Source organism: Nesoenas mayeri, assembly GCF_963082525.1.
Source record: "Nesoenas mayeri genome assembly, chromosome: 21".
Classification (NCBI taxonomy): Eukaryota; Metazoa; Chordata; class Aves; order Columbiformes; family Columbidae; genus Nesoenas; species Nesoenas mayeri.
Genome location: NC_137571.1, coordinates 3,991,399 through 4,018,877, shown reverse-complemented (window position 1 = coordinate 4,018,877; position 27,479 = coordinate 3,991,399). Strand labels below are relative to the sequence as shown.

The 27,479-nt window shown below is 62.1% G+C and overlaps 2 protein-coding genes across 6 annotated transcripts in view; one reads left to right on the top strand and one right to left on the bottom strand.

Annotated features, from left to right (window-relative positions):
- Positions 1-27,479, bottom strand: part of AK2 (adenylate kinase 2) — a 116,784-nt gene that overhangs the window by 16,174 nt on the left and 73,131 nt on the right. The gene's annotated exons all lie outside the window — the stretch shown is intronic.
- MACF1 (microtubule actin crosslinking factor 1) overlaps positions 9,937-27,479 on the top strand; it is a 130,719-nt gene continuing 113,176 nt past the window's right edge. For all 5 annotated transcript variants that reach the window (XM_080357750.1, XM_080357753.1, XM_080357751.1 and 2 more), the window contains exon 1: positions 9,937-10,109. In XM_080357750.1, the coding sequence (XP_080213876.1) occupies positions 10,016-10,109 (94 nt within the window). In that variant the 5' untranslated portion in view covers positions 9,937-10,015. The remainder of the gene's footprint in view (positions 10,110-27,479) is intronic.

Here is a 27,479-nt window from a genome sequence, read left to right as displayed (position 1 = left end):
TGCTGCTGGAAACCAGAGGAATAACCTAAAAGTAAAGAAAAATAAACCTTATCCGAGCTTGTCCTGCAAAACTTCATCCTAATTTGGAGCCAGGACACGGGACTGGTGTGCGCTGGGCTGTTCCCAGTTGCGCTCCAGCTGCACAAGGTGCAGCTGCTGTTCGTTCCTGGGGGGTATTTCCACCCAAATTCAGCACTGTTTGTAGTGGCATTAGAGCAGGTGAGTGCCTGGAAGCAGAGGGGATGGTTCTGTGCTTTAATCCCCGGTTTTAATACCGGTGATTGTGGGTTTAATGCTTAATCTTTGGTGCAGGTGGAGCCTGTGAGATTCCTGATCCTCGCAAATCCCCGCGCTGGGATGACAAACGCCGACCCGAGCGCGGTGTCACCTCTGGTGACTGATGTAATGATGCCGACGCTGGGGGGGGGATTAATTACAGTGTTTTGGCTCTAAAAGCTGGGGAGGGAAACAGCAGAAAGAATCGCAGGATCATTTTGGTTGGAAAAGCCTCTCAAGATCAGAGTCCAACCATTAACCCAGCCCTGTCACTACCCCATGTCCTGAGAACCTCATGTCTGTCTGTCCCCTCCAGGGATGGTGACTCCAGCACTGCCCTGGGCAGCCTGTTCAATGCCCCACAGCCCTTTGGGGAAGAAATTGTTCCTAAATCCAACCTCAACCTCCCCTGGTGCAGCTTGAGGACATTTCCTCTCATCCTGTTGCTGGTTTGCAAAGAAAAAGGCTGTGAATGCAATGGGTGGCTTTTGCTTTTCCAGGGAGAGGAAAAAAGGGCTCAGCAAAAAACCCAGCAAGTAGCTGGTGTCAAGAGTGACTCATCTCATCAGCTGCCAAGATATCGGAGGAAATACGGAAACGTATCTAAACGCTCCCGGCTCCCAAGTGGCTCTTTAGATCCATCCAAAATCTAATTGTTCAGGCGAGAGATGTTCACGCAGCCAAGGGCAAGCGGTGAATCACAGGGTCTGCGTCTATTCCTTGTAATTAAAAGCTCTGTTAGAAGTTTCAGCTGATAAGGAAAATAACCAAAGACCTAATGAAAATGGTCGAATTCATAGATTAAAAAACCCTCTCGCAGCTCTGGCAGGAGGACACGGGCCGAGCAGCAGCGATCGAAAACGGGTCCGATCATCCCGAGTTCCCCCGGGCAAAAGGGATGTGGAGCGTCCTGTGCTGCGGAATGTAGTTCAGCCCTGAACGAGACTCATTCCCAGTGTGTGGTAGATCCACGTTTAAATTTCTCTCTTTGCTTTTTCATCATGTTTTTGTGGCGCGGGGCTGGGCAGGAGGTCCCTGCCGAGATCTCGGGGAACCGCTACTGCGGGTGCAGCTTCATGTCGCTCCCCGGCTGCTTTCCCAACTGCTTCCCCCCCAACTCCCTAATTCCAATTTTCCTACGACCCTCAGTCACCTGGGAGCGGGAATTGGGGTCTGGGGAGCGGGTAACCCCCAGTTCCTGCAGCTCCCGCAGCCCCAGATGTGCCAGGAGCCTCCAGCAGCGTCTCTGTGACTCAGAGACAGGGAATAAACAACACTCGGGAGATGAATAATTTATCAAAAGTCAAGGGAAAAGGCAAATTTCATCTGCGGGTTTGCGTGAAGGATTTAATGAGGGAGAGGGGACAGACCCTGGGGCAGAGCCATGTGCCGGCTGACATGTCCCTGTGGATGCTGAGTGGGACCCTGAGGTCTCAGCACCCTCCTGGTGTCGGTGTCCCTGCTGTGCATTAAGCCATCCCCCCCACCGTCCCCTCTTCCTCCCGAAATAACAGCTCCTCATCCCCACGTCGGCAAAACAGCGCACGATCTTAACCCAGATTCGGAGCACAAATAATCCGGTGCCACCGGGAGGGATTTCTGAAAAGGTGTGAAATCCTCGCGGGCTGGAACGGGCGCCGGCTCCGGCCGCCCTCGCTCCCCTGCGGTTCAACACACTTGAATCCACCGCGTTTGCTCCTCGGAGCTGGTGGCACAAATAGAGGGTGACAAAGGGACACATCATCACCATAAAGCCAGCGCTGCAGCCGGTGGAGCGTGTGTCACACCCTGAGGGCAAATGGGGGGAGCGGGGACAGCCGGGGGTGTCGCGCCCGTCGCCCCGGTGTGCGGCGGGAGCCGGGGGAGCCGTGGCCGGATCACCGCAGCGCGATCACCGTGCCCGGGGTCACGGTGCTGTCAACCGGGGCCTCTGAACGTCGCAAACACGCAGCTGAGCCGCCCAACCCGTCCGGGAGCTTTGGGAACGGCACAAGCTGCGTCTAGCTCTTCGTGCTCGTTCTGCCTCCCCATGCACCCGAGGCCACCGGCTCGGGCGGGATGAGCCCTCCCTGCTCCCGGGCTCTCGTCGATTTTGGGGTGTCTCATGGTGCTGGGACCCCGAGCCGCCACTTGAGCACAATGGCTGCATGGGGGGAGCACAGAGAACGTGCTGCCGGGGTGGCGGGACTGGTGCTGGCCTATGACGACATGATTTTCCGGTGTACACTTTGTTCAACCTGGCCTGGCCACGGTGGGTCCTGGGGAGCTCATGTCCTTGTCACCAGCCGGTGCTCATGTCTGTGAGGCCTTGGCTGCTGCATCTATGGGCTCCATACATCCCACCAGTGCATCCACCCCTCGGGGTTTTGGCCGCGTTCTTCCTCCTGCGCTGCTCTCCCCATCCCTGAATCCGGGCAGGGCTGCGGGGTGACACGTGCCCTTCTACAGCCACATCCCAAGTGTCCGGGAGCCATGTGTCACCACCACACCCCAGCTGCGTCCTCCCCCGTCCCACCCCCTCGCTGCAGGTACTTGGGGAAACAGCCGCAGAGAAGCAGAGGGACCTGTTGGGATGAGATCTGAAAACTTGCTGGGGAGAGATGCCCATGGGGCAACCGGCCGCGCCGAGACCCCCGAGGGACTGGGGCGACAGGCTTGGCCCGACCGTGCGAGACGGCGCCGTGGGAGCAGCCGCGCTGGCCCGGGGCCGTGTCACGGCACCGCTGCTCGCCGGGACCCGCCGTCGGTGCGGGGCGTCTGGATCTGCCGTCAGCCGGAGCGGTTTATCCGGCTTCACTCCTGCGGAGCGGCCGGGATTGTCCTGCAGCTCAGCCACCCCTTGGGGCTGCTGCTGGTGACCCTGCCTGCGCCACAGCTGCTGCTGGGACCAGTTCGGCTGGGGCTGGGATGCTTCGCTGCCCCCCAGGTGAGGCCCTGGACACCCCATGGCTTTTCCAGTGCAGCTCTCTGGCCCTTTCCATGCCTGTTCCCGCTCACATCCCCCTGTGTCCTGTTCGAGTCCTCCCGCTGTACTCCCGCAACATTTGCTGGCCCCGATCGATGGGTGCTCTAATTATCCGGGGCCTGGAGGGACTGGAGGATAGGATGGAGAGGGGTGTTGGGGGGAGGAACGGGGTGCCCGAGGGGGCTGTGTGGGGAGCTGCTGGAAGGTTTGGGGGGACCCTCTGTGCAATGGGGGTGCAGGCCAGGATAGAGGCAGCCGGGGGCGGCAGCAGCCGTTGGGGTGTCCTGGGGAGTGCGGGCAGGTTGAGGGCACAGGGCGGGTCGGGGGGACCCCATGTCGGGGGGGGGATGCCCGGGGTGGCGGGTGCCAGGTTGAGCCGGCTCAGAGGCGGCCGCCAGGGCCGGTTCCCCGGAGCAGCGCGGGGCGGGAGGCGGCCGGGACCCCCCCGCCGCTCCGTGCCGCCCCGGTGGGCAGGGCCGGGCCGGGGGAGGCGCCGCGGCGGCGGGAGCGGCGGGACCGGGAGCGCACGGCGGGGCCGGCAGGCGCGGAACCGGGAGCGCGGGGCCGGGAGCGGCTGCGGGACCGGGAGCGCCGCGTCCTGCCCGCGCGGAGCGGCCGAGAGCGGGAGCGGGGGGTGAGCGGGGCCGGGGCTGCGGGCAGGGGGGGCGCAGCGGGGAAAGGCGGCGGATGGAGCGGGGATGGGCAGGAGCTGAGCGGGGGATGGAGCGGGAGCGGCAGGAGCCGGGGATGCAGCGGGGATGAAGGCGGCGGACGGGAACGCGGATGCACCGGGAGCGGGAGCAGCGGCCGCGGGGCCGGCTTGGGGCTGCGGGCACCGGAGGATGCGGCCCGGGGGGGGCCAGGAACGGGGGGGCCAGACCGGCCCCGTGTGCCCCGCAGAGCCCTGCCCGCCCCATCCCGCACCTGCTGCCTCCCCGTCCGCGCCGCAGCCCCCGGGCACCGAACCCCCCCGGCCCCACACCCCAAAACCGGGGATGAACCCCCGGTGCAGGCGTCGGGGCTGCCGGGGGAGACGCGGGTTTGGGCCGCGGTTCATTATTTTGCAGCTTTTCACTGGGGGGTGAATGACTCATGGAATCCTTTCTCCCTTTCTTGCAATGTTTTTTTGGGTCTCTTTGTTCCTGTTTTGCTGATTAAATGCTGATAATAAGGAAAGGCTCCGCGCAATGGAGGCGGCTCCTCTGCCGCGGCACATCGGTTGTAGGAGTCTCAGTCATTTCATGTGCATTTTCCCTGGTCGAGCTAGAGGACACAATGAGAATGATTTTAAATATGTCTCATGCAAGGTGCTTATTTGCCCAGCGTGTGTACGCGGCACAGCTCACTCCCCGCGTGCTCCAGAAAGCCCTACCATTTTCCCCTGCCATGATTAATAGGATTTTTAAAGCTGTTCCCTTTCTGAGAGGGGAAAAACGCCCCGCAGGTACAAAGGGCAGTGCCGATCTGATGGCTTCTTCTTGTACTGAGCACAAAGAAATCGAACCCAAAAGCTTGGACTTTGCTTTGTGGGAGTGAGATGGTGCCAGCGATGTCAGCGTGGGGTGACTGGTAGAGGGGTGGCCGTGCCACTGTCCCTGTCCCTGGGAGCCCCAGATCAACAAGGGGGAAACTGAGGCAGCATTTGGGAGCTCCAGGAGGGCCGATTCACCCACCCACGAGGGTGCTCGGGCACAGACGTGAGGGCAGGGACATGGTGGTGCGATGGTCCCTTCTCCATCACCCCCAGCACCCCCAGCGGAGAGGGAACCACGGTTGGTGGCCCCAACGTCACACGCTGTTCGTTCCTCCTGCAGGCTGCTGCCCGTGGAGACGTCCTGCCCGCGCTCCTGCCCGCGCCCTGGGCCATGTCGTCCTCCGACGAGGAGACCCTCAGCGAGCGCTCGTGCCGGAGCGAGCGGTCATGCCGGAGCGAGCGCTCCTACCGCAGCGAGCGCTCGGGCAGCCTCTCCCCCTGCCCCCCCGGGGACACCTTGCCCTGGAATTTACCCCTCCACGAGCAGAGGAAGCGGAAGAGCCAGGACTCGGTGCTGGACCCAGCTGAGAGGGCTGTCGTCAGGGTGGCAGGTAAGGCAGTGCCTTGTTGTGCGGTGGGACCCCCCGAGGATGGGGCTGGGGGGCTCCCACTGTGCTGACCAGGGCCATCACAGGGCTGTCGCTGTCCCCTGCAGCTCCCCAGGGAGCTGGGGATGGGTGGGATGGGGAGGGGAAGGATGGATATGGGGTTTGGCTCCGCGATGGCTTTGTCCCATCTGGGCAGGGCTCCCTGCGAGCTGTTTGTTCTCAGCACATTGGGGTTAAGGGATGACTGGGCATCTCCAAGGCTGGGCTTGGGTGACATTAAAATGTCTAATTAAGGACTAGATGGCTCCTTGGTGGAACAATGCGCTTGGCCAGACTCCAGGGAGGAATTTGCCCTGGGAGGTTTGTGATTCCCACCCGTCTGATGGAGCCGGGGCTGCTCCTTCGCTTCGGTGGTGCCCATCGCGTCGTGGAGGGGACACTGCCCCGTGTGTCCCATTGCCTGCACTGCCACCGCCGTGCCCGCTGGCTGCTGTCACGCCCCGGGGGAAGGGATGGGGGCGGGAATGAGAAACAAAGACAGGGATGGAGCCACCGAGGCTGGTGGCTCCTTCTCCAAGCTCTGGTTGATGGGGACTCTGTTCTGGTGACACTGGGGAGGGAGGATGGAGAATGGAGGGTGGAGAATGGAGGGTGGAGGATGGAGGAGCTTCACTCAAGGTGGTGGCCCCAGCAGGAGGGCTGGGATTTGCTTCTTCACCAGGGACAAACAGCCGTCGGGGGCTTTGATCTGTGACTGCCAGGGTCGGGCCTCTTCTCCCTGTGCCCCGGGGGCCTTTGATCTGCTCCTGCCAGAGCAAACAGGGATTTGGGGCTGTGCCGGGGGCCCCACTGAGCCCTGCCCGGGCTGGTCCCGGCTGCTGCCCCAAGGGAACCCTGGGGCCCGGCTTTCATCTCGCTGATGGAGGTGTCTTGGAGGGCAGTGAGCTCCCCAGTGCCCGCTCTGCCCTGCCAGCCCCTGCCAGCCCCTGCCAGCCCCTGCTTGTCCCTTCCAGCCCCTGCCAACCCCTGCCAGCCCCTGCCTGTCCCTGCCTGTCCCTGCCCCTGCCTGCCCCTGCCTGTCCCTGTCCCTGCCAGCCCCTGCCATCCCCTGCCAGCCCCTGCCTGTCCCTGCCAGCCCCTGCCGGCCCCTGCCTGCACCTGCCTTTCCCTGCCATCCCCTGCCTGCTCCTGCCATCTCCTGCCAACCACTGCCTGTCCCTGTCCCTGCCAGCCCCCGCCATCCCCTGCCAGCCCCTGCCTGTCCCTGCCTGTCCCTGCCAGCCCCTGCCAACCCCTGCCTGTCCCTGCCATCTCCTGCCTGCTCCTGCCATCCCCTGCCATCCCCTGTCTGTCCCTGCCTGTCCCCAGTGCTGTGGGGACTCAGACTGGGAACACTGGGGAGCAGGGGGACCCCGCGCGTCTGCACGCGCCAGCGGGACAGGAGGTGCAGCGGGATGCTGGCTGCCCGCGCTCCTGCCCCGTGTGCGTGTCTCTGGCTGTGCTGTGGTGCCGCTCGGGCGGTTTTTGCCATCCCGGCTCCGCTCGCGGGCGATTTGCGGCAGGAAGAACCAGTTGATTCAAATGATGGTTCTGGAAAAGGCGCTGGCGGGGGCTGGGGGCGGGAAATGCTCCGGTTGCGCCTGGATCTGCCCCAAACACCAGCACCACCGAGGTTGGGTGATGGTTGGGGTACCAGAGTCCCCCATACCCATCACCGCTCAAGCCCCATCCTGCTGGGTGCTGAGCACCCTCCTGCGCCTCGGGGCCATCTCCTCCGCTGTGTTTTTCGGGATGTCGAGCGTTTCTTGTCACGCTGGTTGGATCCAGCCCGTGATTAAAGGCAGGGGGATGTCACAAAATCCAGCCTCACACAGCTTCCCCATTAAAAATAACTCGCGAGGTGCAGCTAGACGGTGCTGAGCTGGGGAGAAGAAGAGTTTGGAGACAGTTTTGTGTCACCGGGTTTGAAAATGAGCTGAAATATTGATTTGGATCCTTGCATTATTCAGCGGGACTGTCTGCAGCGCGCTGGCTGCCCCGGTGCCCATCCCCGCCATAGCATTTGGGACCAGGGATGGTGAAATGTCCCATGGCACGGGGGGGCTGGGACATGGCGCTGTGCACTGTCCCTGACCCCTGGTACCTCCGGTGCTGGGCAGGGTCCCCGCAGCCTCTGGAGCTGCTCCCGGCTTTGCTGGCACCTCCCTGGAAGGCGACGACCTGGGGGGGATTGAGTGGGACATGGTGGGGTCAGAGTCTGGCCCTTGGTCCTGTGTCGCTCCGTGTGGTTCCAGCAGCTTGGCGGAGGGTCAGGGTGGTGGCTGGGGGGGCTGCTTTGGGGAGAAAAGGCTCTTTCATCCTGAACCTGTTTGCACTCGGTCCTGCCAGGGGGCACGGGGTGCTGGGGTGATGTTGGGGTGCGAGGGGCCAGCGGGGATGAGGGTGCGAGGGGTGATGGGGGAGACGTCGCGGGGGCTTTCCAAGGCTGTTTGAAAAGGCTCCTGGGAGTCCCTTTGTCACTCGGGAGCCTCAGCAGCGGCGCTGGCAGCGGCTGCGCCTTGGGGGAGCGGAGCCACCGCGGGGACGTGGGAACAAACCTCCTTGCGCTGCCTTGGAGCAGCAAACCCCCCGTTTTCGGGGACAGAGCAGCGTTGACAGTGCCCAGGGAGGAACCAGGAGGTGCCAGCTGGCCGGGGCAGATTTCTTTCCCTGGGAACGCGTTTTTGGGTCAGACGGATGTTGTGAGCGCCGGCAGCTCCGCAGGGCTCTGCACAGCGCGGCTTTGCGGGCAGGGACAGGGGAGCTGCATCCCCTGGGGCTGTGCCCGGTCGATGCTCTGCTCGGCCGATGCTCTGCCACCCAAGGCCACCTGCCCTGCGCTGGCACCGCTGGGGTCAATGGCAGTCCCGCCACGAGGCCACCGCACTCACCCGCATTCAAACCCTCCTCCCCACGGAGGATGCAGCCGGGCACCGGCGCTCGTTGCGATGTTAATTACTTTTCCTAATTAAGGCACTGTGGTGAAGGGGAGATGGCTCTGAAGCTGGGGTGAGGGGGGTGTTTTCTGTCAATCCCCCAAGCCAAGGGCTGCAGGAGGAGGAGGATGAGGATGATGATGGTGGTTGCTGCCCATGGCCCCTACACCATCCCCAGAGGGATTTGGGGTGCAGCCTCCAGAACCCGGGGGTGTCGCTGGAAGGTTTGGGGAGCCCCTGGGTGACGGTGGGGAGACACCTGGTGTCTGGGCTGAGCGGGATGGGGCTTTTCTCGTTGCCATGGTTATCCAGCTGGCGGAGCCTGGTCCTCCAGTTGCCATGGGAACGGCGCAGCCGGGGTGGAAAAGCAACATCTTGCAAAGGCCAAAAAAGGCCGGGATTTGCCCGAGGAGGGGGCTGGGAGCACAGGGCAGCCTGGGGGGGGGCTGGTTCCAGCCTTGGATCGTGGTATGGGGGTGTCCTGTGGGTGTTGGGGGCACTGGGGTGTCCCCTGGCCTGGGGACAGTCACCCTTGTGTCCCTCTAACAGCTGTTTGCCCCCCAATGGCTTGGTAGGAACTCAAAACTCCCCAGGTGATACTAAGGGGCTTCTCGTTCCCCCACAGCCCCCCAAAGCAATGCTGAGGGACTGGGCTCTTGCTACACCATCTCCAACACCCTGGTTCTGTCCCTGCTGTGGGGACAAGAGCCGTGGCACCCGGTGACAGTGGGGACAGACCTCGAGCCACGAGACCCATAGGCAGGAGCCTGAGCTGGGAATACGCACCTGGGGATAAATCCCCCCACAAAACCCAGCCTGGAATAAAGGAGGTTTTGCAGAACCAGAGTAGGGCAGGAGTGGGGCTGGGGGCAGCTGAGATGCTCCCCAGATTGGGGGCACTGGGATGCACTGGGATGCACTGGGATGCACTGGGATGCGGTGCTCTAGGCACAGTGAGATGCAGCGCTTTGGTTGCAGAGAGTGCACTGGGTGCACTGGGAGGTACTGGGATGCACTGGGATGCAATGGGATGCACTGGGATGTGATGGGATGCAGTGCTTTGGTTGTACTGGGAGCAGCAGGAGGCAATGTCCGTGTTGCAGCGGGATGCACTGGGCTGCAGCGCTGAGGTCACTGGTTTGCACTGGGAGGTCATGCCCTTGTTGCACTGGGAGATGCTGGGATGCACTGGGATGCAGTAGGATGCAGCGCTTTGGTTGTACTGGGAGCAGCGGGAGGTGATGTCCTTGTTGCACTGGAATGCACTGGACTGCACCACTCCAGGTGCACTGGGATGCAATGAGGGGCACTGGTTGCCACTGGGGGGCCCTGGGAGGCAGCGCGGTGCTGGGGGGCGGTGATGCTGCTGGGACGGTGTCCCCTCCAGCTGTCCCCTCCCGCTGTCCCCTCTCGGTGCCCCCGCCCCTCCCACCCGGTGCTGCCCTGCGCCGCCGCCAGGGGTCGCAGCGGGGCCGGGGGCGGGTGCGAAGGGGCGTGGTCTATTAAACGGGCGGAGCACCGAGCAATGGGCGGAGCATGTGTAAAGAGGCGTGGCCACATGGGCGTGACCAATGGCGTGGGCGGGCCCGACGAAGTGGGCGTGTCCAGCGGAGTGGGCGGGGCCGGCGGTCGGGCGGCGGCGCGGGCGGAAGCGCAGGGGGCTCAGACCGGCCCTGGCCGCCGCGCCGGCAGCTGCACCGCGGCACAAAGGGCCGCCATGGCCGGGTACGTGCCGGGGCTGCTCCCGGCCGACAGCAACCAGGAGAAGGAGTTCGTCCAGGCCTACGAGGACGTGCTGGAGCGCTACAAAGGTACCGCGACCGGCGGGGCCCGGCGTGGGGCCTGGAGCGCGGCGGGGCCGCCCCGCGGGGGTTGAGACGGCGCCGGCCCAGTGCCCGTGAACGGGGAGATGGGGGCGTCTGCGGGGAGCTCAGCATCCCTGCGTGGGGTGCCCAGGGGAGCTCAGCGTCCCTGCGTGGGGTGCCCGGGGTCCGAGTGTCCCCAGTGTCCCCTGGATGGGTTGCCCGAAGGGACAGTGTCCGGGTTGTCCCCTGGATGTGGTGCCCGGGGTCTCAGCATCCCCGGGTCTCAACTGTGTGAGATGCCCAAGGGATGAGCGGCCCAGCTGTCCCCTGTCTGGGGTCCCTGTGTCCCCTGCGTGGGTTGCCCGGGGACTCAGCATCTCTGCGTGGGTTTCTCAGGGTCCCCAGGTCCCTGTGTCCCCTGCGTGGGCTGCTGGGGGGCTCAGCATCTTTGCATGGGGTTCCAAGGGTCCCTGTGTCCCCCCTTGCGTGGGGTTCCGAGGGTCCCTGTGTCCCCCCTTGCGTGGGGTTCCGAGGGTCCCTGTGTCCCCCCTTGCGTGGGGTTCCCGGCATCCCAGTGTCCCCCCTTGCGTGGGGTTCCAAGGGTCCCTGTGTCTCCCCTTGCGTGGGGTTCCAAGGGTCCCTATGTGCCTTGCATGGTGTTCCCAGTGCTGCATCTTACCCCTCCCAGCACCACGACACCCATCATTCCCGTGCCCTTACATGGTACGTGGGGACCCACTGTCCCCCATCCCTGGTGTCCCTGTAGCCCCTGTGGGGCTGAGCTCCCTGTCCCCAAACCAGGTGAGGACAAGGGGCCAACACATTCCTCAGGCCACCGTGCCAGCAGCTGTGCCGGTGCCGGTACCGGCAGTGAGTGTGCAGTTTTGATGTCAGTGGGAGCTGTGTGCTTTTCCATTCTTCTTATTATTATTTTCTCCCTGCTGCAGAGCTAGACTTGTCCTGGAGCCCAGATTGCAGCCCCACGGGGCTCCTCGCGCTCTGTTTTGTAAGTTTAGCGGCCAAGTCTCTTTAAAACACGGATGGCCCAGGCGAGCGGAGCCAGGCGCTCGCGGCGCCCGTTTCCTTTTCCTTTCTGCCTGTAGAGAGAGGGAAATAATGGATTCCCGGCTCCCCGGTTCACGGGGTGCCACTCAAACCTCCCAGAGGTGGGAGCAACGCGCAGGCAGCGGGGAATAAAACCCTCTCCGGGCGCCTTGGAAAAGCGCTGGGTAACGTGACTCGGGCTCGTCCAAGCACTTGACAAACTTTTATTAATAATAAAAAAAGCCTCTTTGATGTAATTGGGCTCAGTGTGGAGACGCGGAGGAAACGGTGCGGCGGGTGCCAGCGGCTGACGCGGAAAAGGCTGTCGTTTGCATCGGTTTTGCTTTGTTCCAAAAAAGCGAATGAAATTATAGTGCTTGACCATACCGGTCCAGCTGGGGCTGTGGGTGCCTTCGTGGAGCAGCCGGCTTCACCCGGCAAGGAGGAATTCTTTTGGGAATACCTAATTTCTGCAGCAGGTTATGGTAGAAAGCTGGGAGTCCATTGGAAATACCCTGCTGGGTGGTGGTTGATCTTGTTTGTGGTACTTGTTTGGTGTAGGGAAGTGTGTGTTTATACCATATAAAAGCTTTTCTTCAACTTCAACCCCTTCCTGGCTCCTCGCCCCTCCCAGGACATCCCACCCGTGCTGGGGGGGCTGGGTGGGAGCCCCCGGTTTGGGTTTCTGCGCTCCGCACTGGTGGTGTTGTCTCTGCTTTCCCCACCGCAGCTCCTGCGATCGCTTTGGGTTTTCCTGTCCGGAACAAGTTTTCCTTTGCCTCGTCCCCTCCCCCTCTTAATCCTGCCAAAAATGAAGAGTTTTCACCCAAATGTGACTGCTGGGGAGATGCATGGGGTTGGTGGCCACCTCAGACCCGCCGCATCCAGGACCTGCCACTGGCTTGTGGGCGCTCGGTGCTGCCGAACCCACAATTGCAAATGCCTCCCTGCGTTTCTATTAGGCAGCTCTGCTCTGTTTCTAATAGAAAACAACCTAAAAATCCCAATCTGAGCAGCAGGGCCTGCACCATTGAGCAAGACGCAGGTGTGGGGACAGGGACGTTGGTGGCACAAGAAGGAACGCGGCGCAGCGAGTGCCGACCCTGCCGTTCTCCGACGAGCAGGGGTTAACCCACCACCAGATCCCCGTGGTTTCTTTCTTTAGCAAATAACCACCCACCGTAGGCACCGGTAGGTAGGTGTGCCGCATCGCTGCGGTGCCGGGCTTTGATGGGCGCCGTGGGCGCTGCGGGGGCACTGGGTGCTGCACCCCGGTCCTGGGGGTGGTTGAGCAAAGGGATGCGGCTTTGGGGGTGCGGGCAGCACTGCTCAGAGCACGGGTCACGCTTCCCCTGCTCAGAGCGCTGTAAACATTAACTAATCAATGTCAGTGAAATGCTTTCTTCTTGATAATTAACTCTTTTCGCGGTGGGGGTGGAAACCTGGAGCTGTGGTGCCCCACATGCCCTTTCCCGCCCCCCGAGCTGGCTCTGCCTGCGCCGCGGTGCCCGGCACGTGGCCCGGCGTGTTTGAACTGGGACGGAACAGGGTCATTGTCACCTTGTCCTCCTGACCCAAGCCTGGTAGGGAGGGAACAACCTTCCCAGGGGCTGGAGGAGACCTGGGGTGAGCAGGAAAGCTGCGAGACCCTTGTATAAGTGAACCGGAGCACATTGGACCCTCCTCATGGGGCTGGAGCCTTCCTGGCAGTGGGAAGAAACTTCTGTTTTTAAGTTGTTTTCTGCTGTAAGAAAAACAACTAGAGGTGTCTGGACCCAATGCTGGGGTATCAGGGCTTGAAGACTCTTTGCTGCGGGTGCTTCCCTGGAAAGCAGAGAGCGCGGGGGCTCAAGAAGGAGCCTTGGGCCATCCCCAGGAGTGGCCAGACCTGCGTGTCCCAAGTGGAACGGCGGTGGAAGGTGCCGTTTGGCCCGTGTTTGTTTTGGCCAACGGGGAAGTGAAGTTGGTAGTTTTTCAGGTGAGAGGATCCACCTTTCTGCTGCCTCCACGCCGGAGCCACCGTCATCCCGAGCGCTGGGCTGGCCTTGCCGAGCGGCACATGTGTCCCCCGGCGTCCCGCCGGCATCCCCCATCACAAAACCAGTGGGAGCATTTGCGATTGCCGTTGTCCTGGCGCCCCGCTCATGAACCAGGCTGCTGCTTTTTTCATTTGGATGTGGATCCGATGCACCCCGGGGTGCTGGGTGCACGGTGGCTGTGCCGCGGTGCCTCCCCAGTCCAGGTGCTGGTGAGCACCGGGAAGCTTTGATCTGCTCTCCGCGCCCTGCTCGTGCTGTTCTCTTGCTCCTGTTCTCAACGTGCGTTCCTGTCGGAGCCTTTTCCTTCCCGGCTCACGCTGCAGGGCCAGCCCGGCGTCTTTGACCTCCGTCTGCTGGTTTCTGGCCAACCTCCTTTCCAGGCTCATCTCGTTTGTGTCAGCTAAGTTTAGACTGCTCTGGACGCACCGCGGCGGATGCCAGCGGCACGAAACCTCCCAGCGGGAAGTAGAAAAAGAGGTTTTGTTTGAATGTAAAGTGTCTTAACACCGTTGTTTGAATACCAGGGTGGTAAGTCCCTTTTATATGCACCTAAAAGGGACAAATCCAGGCTGTGCAGGCAGCGGGAGGGTTTCAGTTTCCAGTTTCTCCTGTCTCGTGCAGGGAGAAGCTGCACCGGAGCTCCAGGTGGGTGTGAAGAAGCTGCTTTGTGCTGGGATAAAGCCATTTTTCGCTCCATGTCCTGCACAGAGGAGCTGGGAGCTGCGGCCGAGCTGGTTCCTGCACGGGGCAGTGTTTCTCCGCCGGCTGCAGCCCGAGGGCTGAGACAGACGCAGGACAGACAGACGTGGGGCAGCTGGGAGGACGCACCGCGCAGTGCTGGGACGCGCTGTGGCTGTTCTTGGGGCTCTGCTCGGCTGGGGGAGCCCTGGAAGAAGGGTGTGGGGGGCACTTGGATCCCACCCGAGGCTGAGGGCAAGTCAGGGGGTGCTGGGGAGCGGGCCCAGCACCCGGGGTGGGATTTGTGACCGCTCAGCCTTGCGCATCACGGCAGCTCCTGTTTGAAGGCGGTGTCACTTTGAATCCATCGCTTCCCCGGGCAGGAGCACAAATACATTCTCATTAATATTCCCCAGAGATGGTTTCCATGAGCAGCCTCTGGTTGCCTGTGCTGGAGCATGGGCAGGGCTGCCTGCTGCGGGCTCCGCTCCCCGGGGGGCATGGGGACAGCGATGTCCCCTCGGGCCACCCGCATTGACGGGGGACCGCGCTCCCCGAGCTCAGACCCAGCCCTTCCCCGCTCCCCTCTGCGGATCAGGGTGTCCGTGCCTCGGGAAGCTCTGTGCCATGGATGGGTGCTGGCAGCACCGGCTGCGTTTTCCATGGCGGATGAGGCAATCGCTGCCCGCGGGGCGAGGCGGCGCAGCCGTGGGTGCCGCGGCACGTTTGGGATGGGGCCGGCAGCTGGCCCTGAGCCGCGCCACGGTGGGAGCCCTGATTTGTGGGGCTGCTGGTGGCCGTCACCCGCAAGTGTCCCCAGCGTGGTGGTGTAGAGCCAACCCTCACAAATCCATGGGCAGGACCCACAAACCGGCTCCTCTCCGCACCCCAGCTGGTTGCTCACACCTTTCCCGTCCCAGTCCGCGGGTGGGGAGGGAACCGGTGGAGCCACTGATGGGAGAGCAGGGGATGGTGGTGGAGTGCTGAGCTCACCGGCACAGGCAAGAGAGCGGCTTCCTGGTGGCTTTTGTCCCCTGCATCCTGTGTGTGGTCCCCTGTCCTGCATCCCGACGGCCAGGCTTGCAGCATCTCTCCCTTCTCCTTCCAACCCCTCATTCCAGAGTCTTGCTGGAAGCTCCAGATTGAACATCTCGGCTCAGCCTTTGTCTGGGGGGGCTGGGCCCGCTGCTGGGGTTTGGGGGTTCAAACAGGCTCCAGCTTGCAGAGGGAAACCAAGGAGGTCCCGTGCACGGCAACGTTTGCAAAGCATGGTGGATGCCTGTGTCATTAAGCTAGGAAATTTCATTTCCAAGCTCACGTCGTGGGTTTTTGTGCGTCTGGATGGATCCCACCCGGCTTGGGGGCCGGGGAGGGGGATCCTCCACATCGGCTTCCCGAGATGTGCGGTGGGGCTGGGCGGGCGGGTGACCAGATTTGGCGCGTGTCTGGCTGCGGCCGTGGTGAAACGAGTCCTGGGATGTGATCTGAGATGCCGCCGGGTCAGATAAGCCCGGCGATTCCTGGAACGGAGGATGTGGGGAGGGCTGCTGGGCAAGATGGTTTGGGAGATTTTGGGCAAGAAGCAGGATGCTGGTCCCAGCGGGTGGGCAGCACCTGTCAGCCGCTCTGACGGTGCTGGTGGAGCTGGGGCCATCGGTACCAGTGAAACAAGTCGGTCTGTGTCTTGTGCTTGTGCCCGGTCCCTGCAGCACCGGGAGTGTCCCCCGTCACCCCCTGTTTATCAGCGATCTGGATCAGTGGGTTCAGGGTGGCGGGCCGGGCACCGCCAGCGCGCAATCATCCTTTCTGTTGTTTCCCTGTGCGTGACATGCTGCATTTCCATTTTTCATTTCCTGTTAGACTCTGTTTTTCTCCGCTAAGCCCAAGCCGGCCGGCGGGGCCGGCGCTGTGCCCGCGCTGCTCTCCCTGCCCTGAATATGTGTTAGCGATGCAGTGGAGCTTTGCCAGCCTCCCGCCGGTGATGGGTGCTGCGTTATGCACCTCTACAGCACCTGCACGGGTCTGCTCGTCTTGCACCCTCTGCTCTCACCCACCTTGGCTCCTGGCAGCGTTGGGGACCGAGCTGCTCTGCCCTGTCCCGCTCCGCAGCGCTCGCTGCTTCTCTGCTTCATCCCAGTGGGATGTTTGTGCCAACTTCTGGTTGTGTCAAATCTGGGTGTAACTTCTGTCCGGGTCTTTGTTAATCACTATTCAGGTCCATGGTGGCCTTTGAGAAATGCTTTTGCCAGCAGTTTATTTTTCCCTGCAGGAAACTGTATACGAGGGCTCCCGTGGCGGTGAGATTCACCTTGACCTTGGGTGGTTTTGCTACAAGAGCCGTCCTGGTAAAACTATCCAGCAGGAGCGACTCCTTCCCATGCGGAGCGAGGCCCGGCCGTGTCCCCAGCCCAGCTGTGTCCCCAGCCCGGCCATCCCACGCTGCCCATGCTGCCAGCAGCTTCCCCGCCAGCTCGTTAGCACCAATTAGCAGCCCCTGCACCACCTCCCTAATTCGGGCACTGTTTGCTTTATATGAGGATCGCTACAAGTGGTGCTGGGGACAGCTGGTGTGGCCGTGGCCATGGCCGTGTCCCCGCTGGGGTGCTGATGGTGCAGCCGTGCTGGTGGGGCTCTCCTAAAATAAATGTGTCCCGCACCACAGGCTTGGTCCTGCTGTTGCCATGGGTCACACGCCGATGTCCTTGGCATGGTGTGATGGCCTCTGCGCTGGTGACAATGATGGTGGGGAAGGGCAGCGTGGTCCCCCGCTGTCCCCCCACTGGTGTGCGCGTTGAGGAGCGAACCCCCCCGGGTGACAGCCACGGCGCAGGAGGTTTTCTTGCAGGCGGCTCCAGACGCTGCACGTGCAGATATTTCATCCTCGCCGGCTGTTTGGGATGCCTCTCGTTCTTGCCGCGGAGGGCGGTTGCCGGGCTGGGAGATGCCTGGGCCGGGTGCGCGGTGGCTGTGCCGGGATCTAGGGGCTCCCCCCGGCCCCCCAGCCCCGTTGTGCTGATGGAGCCAGCTGGAGCGATCCTCCCTGTGCCGGAATTCCTGCTGTTCCCGGCGGGGAGGGGGAGCCGGGGTGACTGTGGTGGGTGCTGGGGGGGCCAGGGCTTGGCTGGGTTTTGGAGAAGGTGCCTGTTTACTGTGCTGGTGTCTGGTCTCTCTCCCCTTTGCTGGGGATAAATAAAGGGGGGTGTTCCAGCACTGTTAGCTCCCTGTGCTGGGCTCTGCTCCGGCTCCTGGCGCAGGGGATGGAGGAGAAGGGGACAGTGTCCCCCGCGTCCCCTCCGCGGGGCTGTTCCTCGCTTCCTTCTTGCAGCCCCTTTGTCAGCAAGAAGCATGATTTTTTTTGTTTTCTTTTTCTTTAGAGGAAAATTCCATTGTGCTATTTTTAGTGGTGACAACTTGGCTTCCCGCAACAACTCCATTCTGCTCCCGGCTGCGCCGGCGAGCGCGGGGGGGATGTCTGGCGGAGCGGCCTCGCTGTGCTGGGGATGCAGGGATGTCACCGCCACCGCCGACCGGTCCCCCATCCCTGCGCATCGGTCCCCTCCGTCCCTGCGTGTCAGTTCCCTCTGTCCGTGCATGTCGGTCCTCGGCAGAGTCTGGCACAACCGGGCAGTTCCACGTGGCCACTCAGGGTGGCCACATCGGCTCCGTCTTGCCGGGACAAATGGCCACCTGCCTCGGCTGCTGCGGTGCCACAGCCCCCAGGGGCAGCTCCTTCAATGGCAACAGGTCCTCTGGGTGTCACCTCCATCCCCCCAAGCCTCACTGTGGGTGTAATTGGAGCGTGGGGGGCACTTCACCACCTGCCTCGTTTCCCCCTCGCAGCTCCCGGAGCGGTTTTGGCTCCTGGTTCGTGGTCCGGCAGCTGTCGGGGGCACAAGCGGCAACTGGCCGGTGGGATTTGCTCCGCTGGCGAAGGAAAGCGATACCCCTGGTGTGCGTCAGTCCCCCGAGAGGTGTCCGTCTGTCTGCAGAGCTGGGGGCTTTGTGCCTCTCTCCAGAGGATGTGCAAACTGGTTTTATTAATGGGGGGCTTGCTCGGGGAACGGGTGGATTTGCTCCCTCGGCACACAGTGAATTATCTGGGGATTCGTGCGTGGATACAAGGGGAATCTCCTCACCCCACCAAGACCTGGGGAGCTCCTGTCCCTCTTTTCGGGGGGTGATTTGGCTTGTGCAGCACGTCCTCGCTCTGGTTTCTCTCCAACACCATGCGGGTGTGCCGGGAGGTGCCGGCTCCGCCAAAGCCCGAACGGGCAGATCCTGCAGCGTGCGGTGGGTCTTGCTCAATTAGCTGGGATCTTTCTGGAGAGGCAGTGGGTTGATACAGGGAAAACAAGATCCGGCCCCATGACAAGTGTATTTCGACACTCCTGCTGATGATATTATTTATTATCTGATTTGACAGAAGCCCTGGGACGTGCCGGGCGGACGCAGGTCCCGCCGAAGGGCAGCGATGAGCGGGGTGAGCACTCGGATCCCCTCAGATCACGCTGGGCTGGTTCCCACTGCCAAAAATTCCTTTAAAACGAGTAAATCTCCTTTTCAGCTTTATAAGCGCCTCGCTGCCGCCGCGAGGCGAGCGGGGGGCACGGGAGGGAGCTGCTGTCACCTACTGTGTCACCTGGCTCCGTTTTCCACCACATTACAGCAATTTTCTGGTGCCTTCTCCCAAGTGTCAGAGCCACCAGGGTGGCTTTTCCCACGGAGATGGGGACCACAGCTGTATTTTCCACATCTTCTCCTTGCCAGTCTTAAAACCTGTTGTGCATTGTGTCTTCCTCCCAACTCCCTCCTCGCTGGAAATATCCCCGGGACATACAATCCCTGAAAGCCCCAGTGTGGAGGGGGGGTAAGGGATGCCGGTGGTGCGGGGCCACTTGCTGGGAGCGCTGGGCTCATTTGCAAAAAGGGGGGTGGCCTCGGCCATGGGAGGTTTTAATACGCTTCATCAAATAAGGAAACGCGAAGGCCAGGCTCGCCGGTGGTCAAAGGGCGACGGTGGGGAAGCCGGCAGAGCTGCGGCGCTGGTGACGGTGACTGGGGCTCGTGGGTGCCCCGATGCCACCCAGCTGAGGAGCAGGGCTGCAAAATGAACCTGGAGAAGTACAAGAAGTTCCTGGATGGACTCGGCACCCTGAAAGGTATTTCTCACCCTCTGCGGTGCGGATGTGCGGCACGGAGAGGGGCTCCGGCGGAGTCCCACCGATCGATGGGCGATGGAGGCGAATGGGGTCCCCCCGGGATGCCGAGGAGCTGCCGGCTTCCCACGGAGGCAGCGGGAGGGGCGGCGCTTTCCACGGCTCCGCTTCACTTCCCGCTTTTGTCCTTTATTTGGGTTTGGAGCGATGTGTCTGGGCACAAAGGGAGCGCCGGGGCAGCGCTGACCCAGCCCCGGCAGGAAGGCAGGGCCCGCGGCTTCGGGAACAGCTGGAGACAGAATTGAGCTCAAAATCCTGAGAAAAGGAACGAAACCGGCTGGTGTTTCCGCGGGCTGGGGGCTGATCCGGCTCTGAGGGTCTTTTCCCCTGCGTGGGTCCCACCGGCTGTGGGTGTGCGGTGCTACCTGCGCGCAGATTGGTGCTGTTTTCCCCTCCTATTCTTTCCAAAACTCTTTCCCGATGCTCTGCCCTCGCTGTCCCCGGAGAGGACACTCGATCGTGCTGGGCCGGCCCCTGGCAGGTGGCCGGAGGCCGGTGGCCGTTGTCCCCGCCGAGCCGGCAGCGAGCCCGGGCGCCGGCACAGCAGCTCGGTTTACCTGCCGCTGCAGCACGAGATGCTTCCCCCGATATGTCTTTATTCTATATTCCCCTATATTTCTTTATTCCTTTTCCCCTCCCTGCTGTCATAGGAGCATTTTGCTCCAGGATTCCCAGGCAGCCTCATCTTGCTGCAGACAGCTCTCGGGATCTAGACGGAAGGCGCAGAGCAAAGCAGAAGGCACCCGGGATGCCGTTGCCTGTCATCTAATAACCCTCCTATTGACTCGCCCCTTTTTACAGCCAGGCTGAGCTCCACCAGCTGATCCCGCCGTCTAACAAAGGTGAATCAATTCAATGTTTAATTTAGCAGGGAGCCAAGGGAGTTGTCACCCGGGGGCTGGCAGCCTCCCCGCCCTCCCGTGCCTGACGTGAAGGGTTAATCCCGCAGCGCTGGGGCTGACAGCTGCCCTGACTTATTGCGGCCGCGAGTAATATAATTCACTTGCTTATGCTGGCGCGGTGTCCGTCATAAATTTTTCCTGCTCCTCGCTGCAGCTGGCGCTGGGGATCAATGGGAGAGGAGCCCCCCGAGTCACCCCCCCGGTCGCCGTGCGCTGTGCTGGGGTGCTTGTCCCTTGTCTGCAGCCCCTTGGCAGCTGGAGCACAGATGGGTGCCAGTGACCCCCACTCTGCGTTTTGGGGGTGCTCCTAAGGCGCTCGTGCTCACGTAAGGGGATTTTGGGCCCCGTGTCCAGCTGCAGCTTGGCAAATTCCTCTCCTGCCTGCGAGAACGAGGTGCGAGGAGCCGAGGTGACATTATGGATGGTGTTTACAAGGTGACAGGCTGCAGGAGCTGAGCCGGCAGCCGGCCCCTCTCCAGGTGCTGCCCAGAGCCAGCCGGGAGCTCCCCCGATGCTCGCGGCGCTTTCTGCTCTTGTGAGCGTGCAACAGGAACGCGAAATCGCGGGTGGCGAGGCCCCAAGAAGCCAAATCTGCCGTTGTGGCTCTGTTTTGCTGCCTCTAGCCGTAGTGATGCCGACTCCAGCTGTGTTACCGCAGCACTTTGCGGCTTTAATGCAGAAAGCAGCGTGGGCAGGGAGCTGGAGGAAATCGCAGCCGGGGCAGGAGATGCTCGGAGAGGACAAGACGGCTCTTTGAGAGGGCACAACTGACCCTTTAGCACTGCTGGGTGCATCCTGGTGGCGTTTGAGCACAGCATGGGTGCCTGGCTTTGCAGGCAGTCACGATTAGCTCTGCCACGTCGTGGTTTGGCATTTGCGGTGTGCTCCTCAGCGCCAAAAGCAGCCCCATCCCGCCTGCCCTTGAGCTGCGGGGCTGGACAAAGCTGGAGGAAAGGAAGGGTTTATTGCTGGAGAGGTTTATTTTCTCCTTTCTCCCCCCTCGCCTCAATCTTTATTCATCTCCCCAGGGTGATGGAGGCAGCAGCGGATATTGGAGCTGGGCGCATTTCATATGTAAATGCCCCTGTAAGTCCAGGCCCCTGACCCCGGCGCGGTGCCAACATCCATCGCCAAGGCCTTGGAGAGCATCCCGCTGGGATGGGGACCTGCCAGATCCCTGCGGGGGACAAGGGACGCAGCTCGGGGACAGACCCTGCCCCAGGGCTGGGTTGGGGGTGATCCAGCCTTTCCGCACCATCTCCATCTCGAGTTTCCCGGAGCAGCGACTGTCACTGCCAGGGGGTGACAAGAGCCTTGGGCTTGGCTCAGGAAACCCATTTGATTACAAATTTATTGCCGGGTTAATTTTACCGGCAGCACGAGGACGGCTTGTTTCACTTTCTGAGGAGTTTGTTGTTTACTTGGCAGCCGGATAAAATCCAGCATCTTCTCAGCCTTCTCTCGTGCACACCAGATAATCTCCTGGTTTCATCTGACCCTGTTGCTGCCGTGTGTTTTCCCCAGGGAAACCGGGCTCAGATTTTCCCCATGGCCAAGCAGCCGCGAGTGTGTCCGCGCTTGTTCCTATTGCCTCTCCAGCGCTCATGTGCCTGGCTCCGCTGGGTTTCTGCTATTAAAAAAGAGGGATTTTTAGATGTTTTAGGGTGATCGGGGCGGGAGGCAGTGGTGCCGCAGCTTGTCCTTGTGTCCTCCTGTCACCATTTGCTTTCGTCCCGTCACACGGCGACTTCCCCAAGGGGCTGCCCAAGGTGTCCGGGTGCGATAAGAGATCCGGGGCCACCATCTGCCCGGCCACCGCGGGCGGAGGCCCCGGCGGGTTTCGGTTCCTTTGGCGTGCGGCTCTCCCGGCCCCGTCTCCCTGTGTGCGGGGAGGGCGACGCAGCCAGTTCCTCCTGGGGAATGGTGGGTGCTTCTCCTGGGTGCCCTAACCAAGGGTCCCCTGCGATTTACAGCTCTTGTCTTGCTAGAGATGGTTTTTTGCTCCAGAAAGGTCCAACTGAACCCTCCTGAGAGCATCTGGCTGGGCTGGTGGCACCCGGCAGACCCGCTGCTGGCGCTCGAGCGGAGCTGCAGAGCGGTGTTAGCAACTGGATTATTTCACTTGGTTTTTAATGGAGATTAAGTTTCTCGGCAGGAGAGCGAGTCTCTAGGGAACAGAAGTTTCAGGCTCCTGCCTTCCCCTGTTTGGTTTAGGTTTTTTTCCTTCTTCTTTTTAATCCCAAATTCCTCTCTGCTCTGCATGCCAAGGCCAGCCCGGCCGGGAGCCGGCAGCAACTGGGCTGCAGCATCGCGGTGCAGCCGTGAATAAACCCCCGGGTGTGATCCCAGGAGCATTCACACTCTAGGCAAGCCAGGAGGGACCGGGGCCACATCCTGACCCTGGGCAGGGAGCTCTGGGTGCTTTTTGGAGTACCAGAACCCCCAATCTTGGGTGGTGGGGCTGGCTGGTGGACCTGGCTGCCGTCCCTTCACCCGCCTCCTTCGCGGCGTTAATCCGGTTTCACACTGCTTAGTTTGGGACACCTAATGAGATCAGGGCTCAAGGTTGCTCACCCGCCCTCCGCTCGCAGGGGAAAACGAGGGAATCGCCTCCTTCTCTTTGACCTCCATTGCTAAGACGGGGCTTCGCACGTCTGCCGTGCCCAGCGGGCTGGGGGGGCTGTGAATCCCCCAGCTGTCCGCGGGTTTGCGGTGTGGTGAGGTGGCTCAAACCCTGGGCTGATTTTGGGCGCTGGAGGCAGCAAAAATGGGGGCTGTGAGCTCCCCTCTTGCTCTTTTGCATCACCGTTTGCAAGGAGCAGAGCGAGGGGATCCACAGCCAGGTGGTGTCACCGCGGTTGTGACTGAGGACCCCGATCGGGGACAAACCAGCCCTGGCGCCCCCGCGAGCGGCTGCGCGGAGCCTGTGCAAACACAGCGCCCCAGCGCGCCCCGAAACAAAGCGCGGCCAGTTCCCACTAGCCTAACGTTTTCCTATGGCTCCCGCTGCCAAGCGGCCTTTGCTTGGCGCTGGAATAACAAGCCTCTTTGCGGAGACACCAGGCCTTTTGTTAGCCGGGAGAAAAGGGGTTTTGATGCCGGCCGGTCCCTCCGCCCCCCGGCTTTGCTGCTCCCTAAGCTGTGGGAAGCGCAAAGCTTGGCCTAGAGCGGCTGGTGATGATCCCAGTGTTGGGGCTTCAACCCTTCGGGGCTCCGCTGTGCCAGGATCTGGCTCCTTTGGGAAGGGTTGGGCTCTCAGTCTTCATTTGGGGGATTTTGCCAGGATTTGGGGCATTTACTGGTGCTGTGTGGCTGAAGGATGCGGCCAGGGCTCAGGCTGCTCTCAGGCGCAGGGCTCTGCTGCTCGCCTCCAACAAATCTCAGGGTGGGATTTTTTGGGTGTTGCTCGTTTTTGTTGTTGTTTGGGGGTTTGTTGGTTTGTTGTTGCACGATTTTCTCGGTGCCGGCGGGGCGTGCTGGGAATGGTGGACCCAGCCGCGGTGACGGCGGCTCCGTGGAGGTGTGCGGCGTTCTCCCCGTGGCTGCAGGGGCAGGGAGGGACCCAGAGATGGCATCACCTTCCTCCTCCTCCTCCTCCTCCCTCTGCCTGGGAACGGTGCCACCTCGCCGTGTCGGCACAGGCCCCTGGGAAAGCGCGCGGACGTGCGTGTCCTCATGGGCGTGCGAGCAAACCTTCCCCGGCGCCCAGAGCCGCCGCTGCTCCCTCCCGAACACAGGAGTGTTTTCTGCTCTTCCTCTCCCTGCGCGCCGCCATCCTCCTCCTCATCTCCTCCCTCCTACCCAGGTGCATCGTGAGCCGCCCTCGCTGCTTGGCTGTCTGCCTCCCAAAATGCAGTTTTTAGCTGTGGCGTGGTACCCGCTTGCTGCGTGTCTCATCCCCTGTCCCCTCCTGCCCTCCCCTCGCAGGGTGATGCCCCCGAGCTGATGCCAGCTCAGAGGGATTCGGGGCTTTCCCAGAGCCTGGGATACATGGCCACGAGTTCAATGGCATCACTCGATGAGCAAGCGCGGTCCGGCTCCCTGCCAGCGTCCTCGGAGGGGTGACAAACCCGGGGAGGCTTCTGAGAAGCGATGAACTAATGCCCGAGCTGCTGCGTCAGCACAAAGCCCGCGGCCTCGGCAGGCGCCTGGGGAGGCTGCCGGGCACTTCGACGGAGGTTTTAGTGCGGGGAAAGGAGCGGTGAGATCACCCTCAACACCTATTCAGCGTGACGTGCTTGGCTTCCTGCCTAGAGGGAGGGTCCCAGAGCCCGGGCCGTGTTGGGGAGGGTCTGAAGGATGCGTTTAGGATGGCATCATGCACGTGGATTGGCAAAGCCACCGGCTGGGCACAAGGGTCCTGCTGTGGGAGGAGAGGAGTTTGGGGTCACTTTGGGGGACACACGGAGGGGAGTCACCCTGCCTGCCCTGGGAGCAGCTGGGATGGCTGCGGACACCCTGGGGAAGGTGCTGAATCCGGGGCACCAAAAAGCAAACCCCAGCAAGGACAGGAGGCTGGAGCTCCGTGCCGGTGTCCTGGGAAACCAGCCGCTCTTCCCGCTGCGGGCTCGGGGTGAGCCCACCTCCCCGCTGCTGCTGCCGAGGGAAACACGCTCCTTTTGGGTCATTTTGCAGTTTCTTGAGGCTTTGGGTCCTCCCGTTGGCTCTGTCCATCCCCGGTGAGTCGGTCCCCTTGTCCGGGGTGTCACATTCCTGCAGACCCCACAACTGCTGGTGTGCTGGGGGGTTTCCGCTCTCCCTGCCCGGGTGCAGGAGTTAACGCCGCAGTGCTGGGGAATGTTTAAGCCGGGAGCAGGTGGCCGCCCAGCTCTGCTGTTTGCTCTGCAGGATGGAAACAGGCAGCGATGATGTTTGTTTCCAGCCTCCAACCATCTCCGCCTCCATCTCCCGGTAGAGACGTGGCCCTCAGGGACCTGTCCCACGTTCCCACCACCCCAAAGCAGCACCGGCTGCGGGGCAGCAGCTCTGCCCTGAGAAGGGAAGTCTTTTTTTTTCCTTTTTTAAGATATAATTCTTATTTTAGTGCCCAGACGGCTGCTGGAAAGGGGAACATCTTCACTCTTATCCTCAGCACTTCCTTTCCCGGTTCCTCGGAGCTCGGGTTTTACCGCTGGCGGTGCCGGAGGGTCTGAGGCTCCCCCAGTGCAGCCCCCATCCCTCTCTCTTTGTTTTGCGGCGTCCAGCCGACCTTTGGCAGCGTGAGCGGCTCCTCTACCCAGCGATTTGCAGTTAAATATTCACTTGTGCTGCCCTCTCGGTACTCGGGACGGGGGGTGCTGGTGCAGAACAGCCCCCAAGCCCTGTGCTGAATGGGGCTGCTCTGGTTGTTTCAGGTGAAACCTGGCTCGAGTCCCCGTTTTCCATGCAAGAACCTTTGGAACCTTAACCCTTGCACAAACACTTCTCCAGGGCCAAAAGCCCTATATGCACAAAACCCAGCATTTGGGAGGTTTATTTCAGTGTTGCTGCCTGCGAGGTTTTGTAACATTGATTTTTCAGACCGTTTTCAGCCCTGGGGTTCGGCGGCGATGCTGAGGGGGCCGGTATAGAACCCGGCAGGCTCGTCCCCGTCCCTCTTGGCAGCGCCGCGGCCGCTCGGGGATGATGAAAGGCAGAAGGAAATGTTTAACGTGGGGAATGTGCCGGCTTTGCCAGGAGCCGGAGGCACCCGGGCAGGGCCCGGCACCGGGGCCCGCCGGATGGCGAAGGGCTCGGCGGCTCTGCCCGCACACGCACGGGCGGTGATTCATTGGCAAGACGAGAAGGTTTCTGAGCCGAAGCCGAGGAGCTCGTCTCAACGGGGATGCGCTGGGCAGTGCCGGGAGCCGCCACCTGCCGCGTTCCACCTTGTTTTTTAAGAGCCCGGCTCACAAGAAACGTCATCTTTGTTCTCGCTTGGCTTTCCCATGGCTCCGGCGCCGCGGGCAGGGTGGGGTGAGCCCCCGCGCCCCGCCGGGCCCTGCCCGTGCTTGCCGGCAGGAGGGGGTGCGCCGGCACGTGTGGGTGCACCCGGCAGCCAGGGATGCGTCTTGCTGAGCTGTCTGTCTGTCCGTCTGCTGTTTGCGCGAGGGTTTAGCCAAGCTTTGGGTTTTGTAGGGGGAGAGGCTGTGGGTTGGGGGGAAACAACCCCCGGGTGTGGGCTTGTTCCTCGGGCTCAGGGTTGGGGGTGCAGTGGTTTTGCTCGAGCACCGTGTCCCCCATCCAGTCCCTGTGGGTGCCAGAGCCAAGTTGGCTCCTGGTCACACTCCAGAGTGGGACCTGTCCCTGGGGGGTGGCGGGGGATGAGTGTCTGTGATTTACCCCAATCCAAACCCCAGAGTCTCCTTCCCCTCCTGGGCAATTCTCATAAGTGACCGAGATTTGCCCTCCCAGAACGGAGGAAAAACCACCAGAACAAGGAAGCACGGCAGGAAACCCGGCTCCTGTCCCACGGCCGTGAGCTTGTGCGTACTCAGCACCGCTGCCGGACAAGCCCTTTCCCCCACCCTGGGATCGCGTGTCCCTTGCCCATCTCCAGCGCCATCCGGTGACACCGATTTCGGCGTTTCCACAGTGCCACCTGGCTGCCACCACCCGGGCTGGAACATGTGTCCCTGGCTGGAGCCTGTGGGGCCTCCGGGGAGCCCCCAGCACCCAGGGGATGGAGCAGCATCCCGGGATGCAGGAGCATCCTTGGGCCATCACCCACTGCGATGCCCGGGTACTGCGGTGCCCCAGGCGGTGCCGGGGAGGTGCGGACCATGCCGGCTCCGTGTGCCGCTGCCCAGCAGCGTCCCCAGTCATATAAGGAGATGCCGGAGCCGGCAGCCGCGGCGGGGCCGTGTCGGCTGAGCATTACTCACCAGGGAGGCGCATGGCGGGGGGGGGTTGGCCCCACGAAATGCTTGGCCGGAGCCGGGAGTGACTCAGCTCCAGGCGAGAGGCACGGCCGGAGTGATGGAGTGTGGGGGGGAGCCCCATCCCCAAAGCTGTGCCGTGGGGTACCCTAAAACGCAGGCAGGACGTTGTGGCGGGGAGTGGGGGCAGCCATGGTGGTGACACTGTTTTGGGGATGCACAGGGATGGAAAACACTGAGCATGGCACCCCATGAAATGGGGGTGCCTTGCAAAGCGGGGATCCCCGTGTTTAGGGGGAAGATGCCTGATTCCCAAATTCCTGTGCAGGTGGGAGATGCGTGTCCTCTCCCCCCCACCTTTCCAGGCTGCTGAAGAAGCTGCCTTGCAAGGATCTGAAACGAGCTGTTTGTGTTTTGGGTACGTGGGGCGGTTTCCATGGTGGCTGCATCCGGGGCTGGGTGTTTCCCAGAACCCCAACGGGTCACCCCCAAACCGGCTGCAGCCGTTACTGGTTTCCTGCTATGACTGGTTGTGCCGAACATGCGCCAGGGAGGGCAGAAGGGAAGGGGAAAAAGGGGGAGAACGGCGTGAGACTGAGTGGGATGGAATGGGGGACCCCAGTGTCGTGGTGCAGCGGAG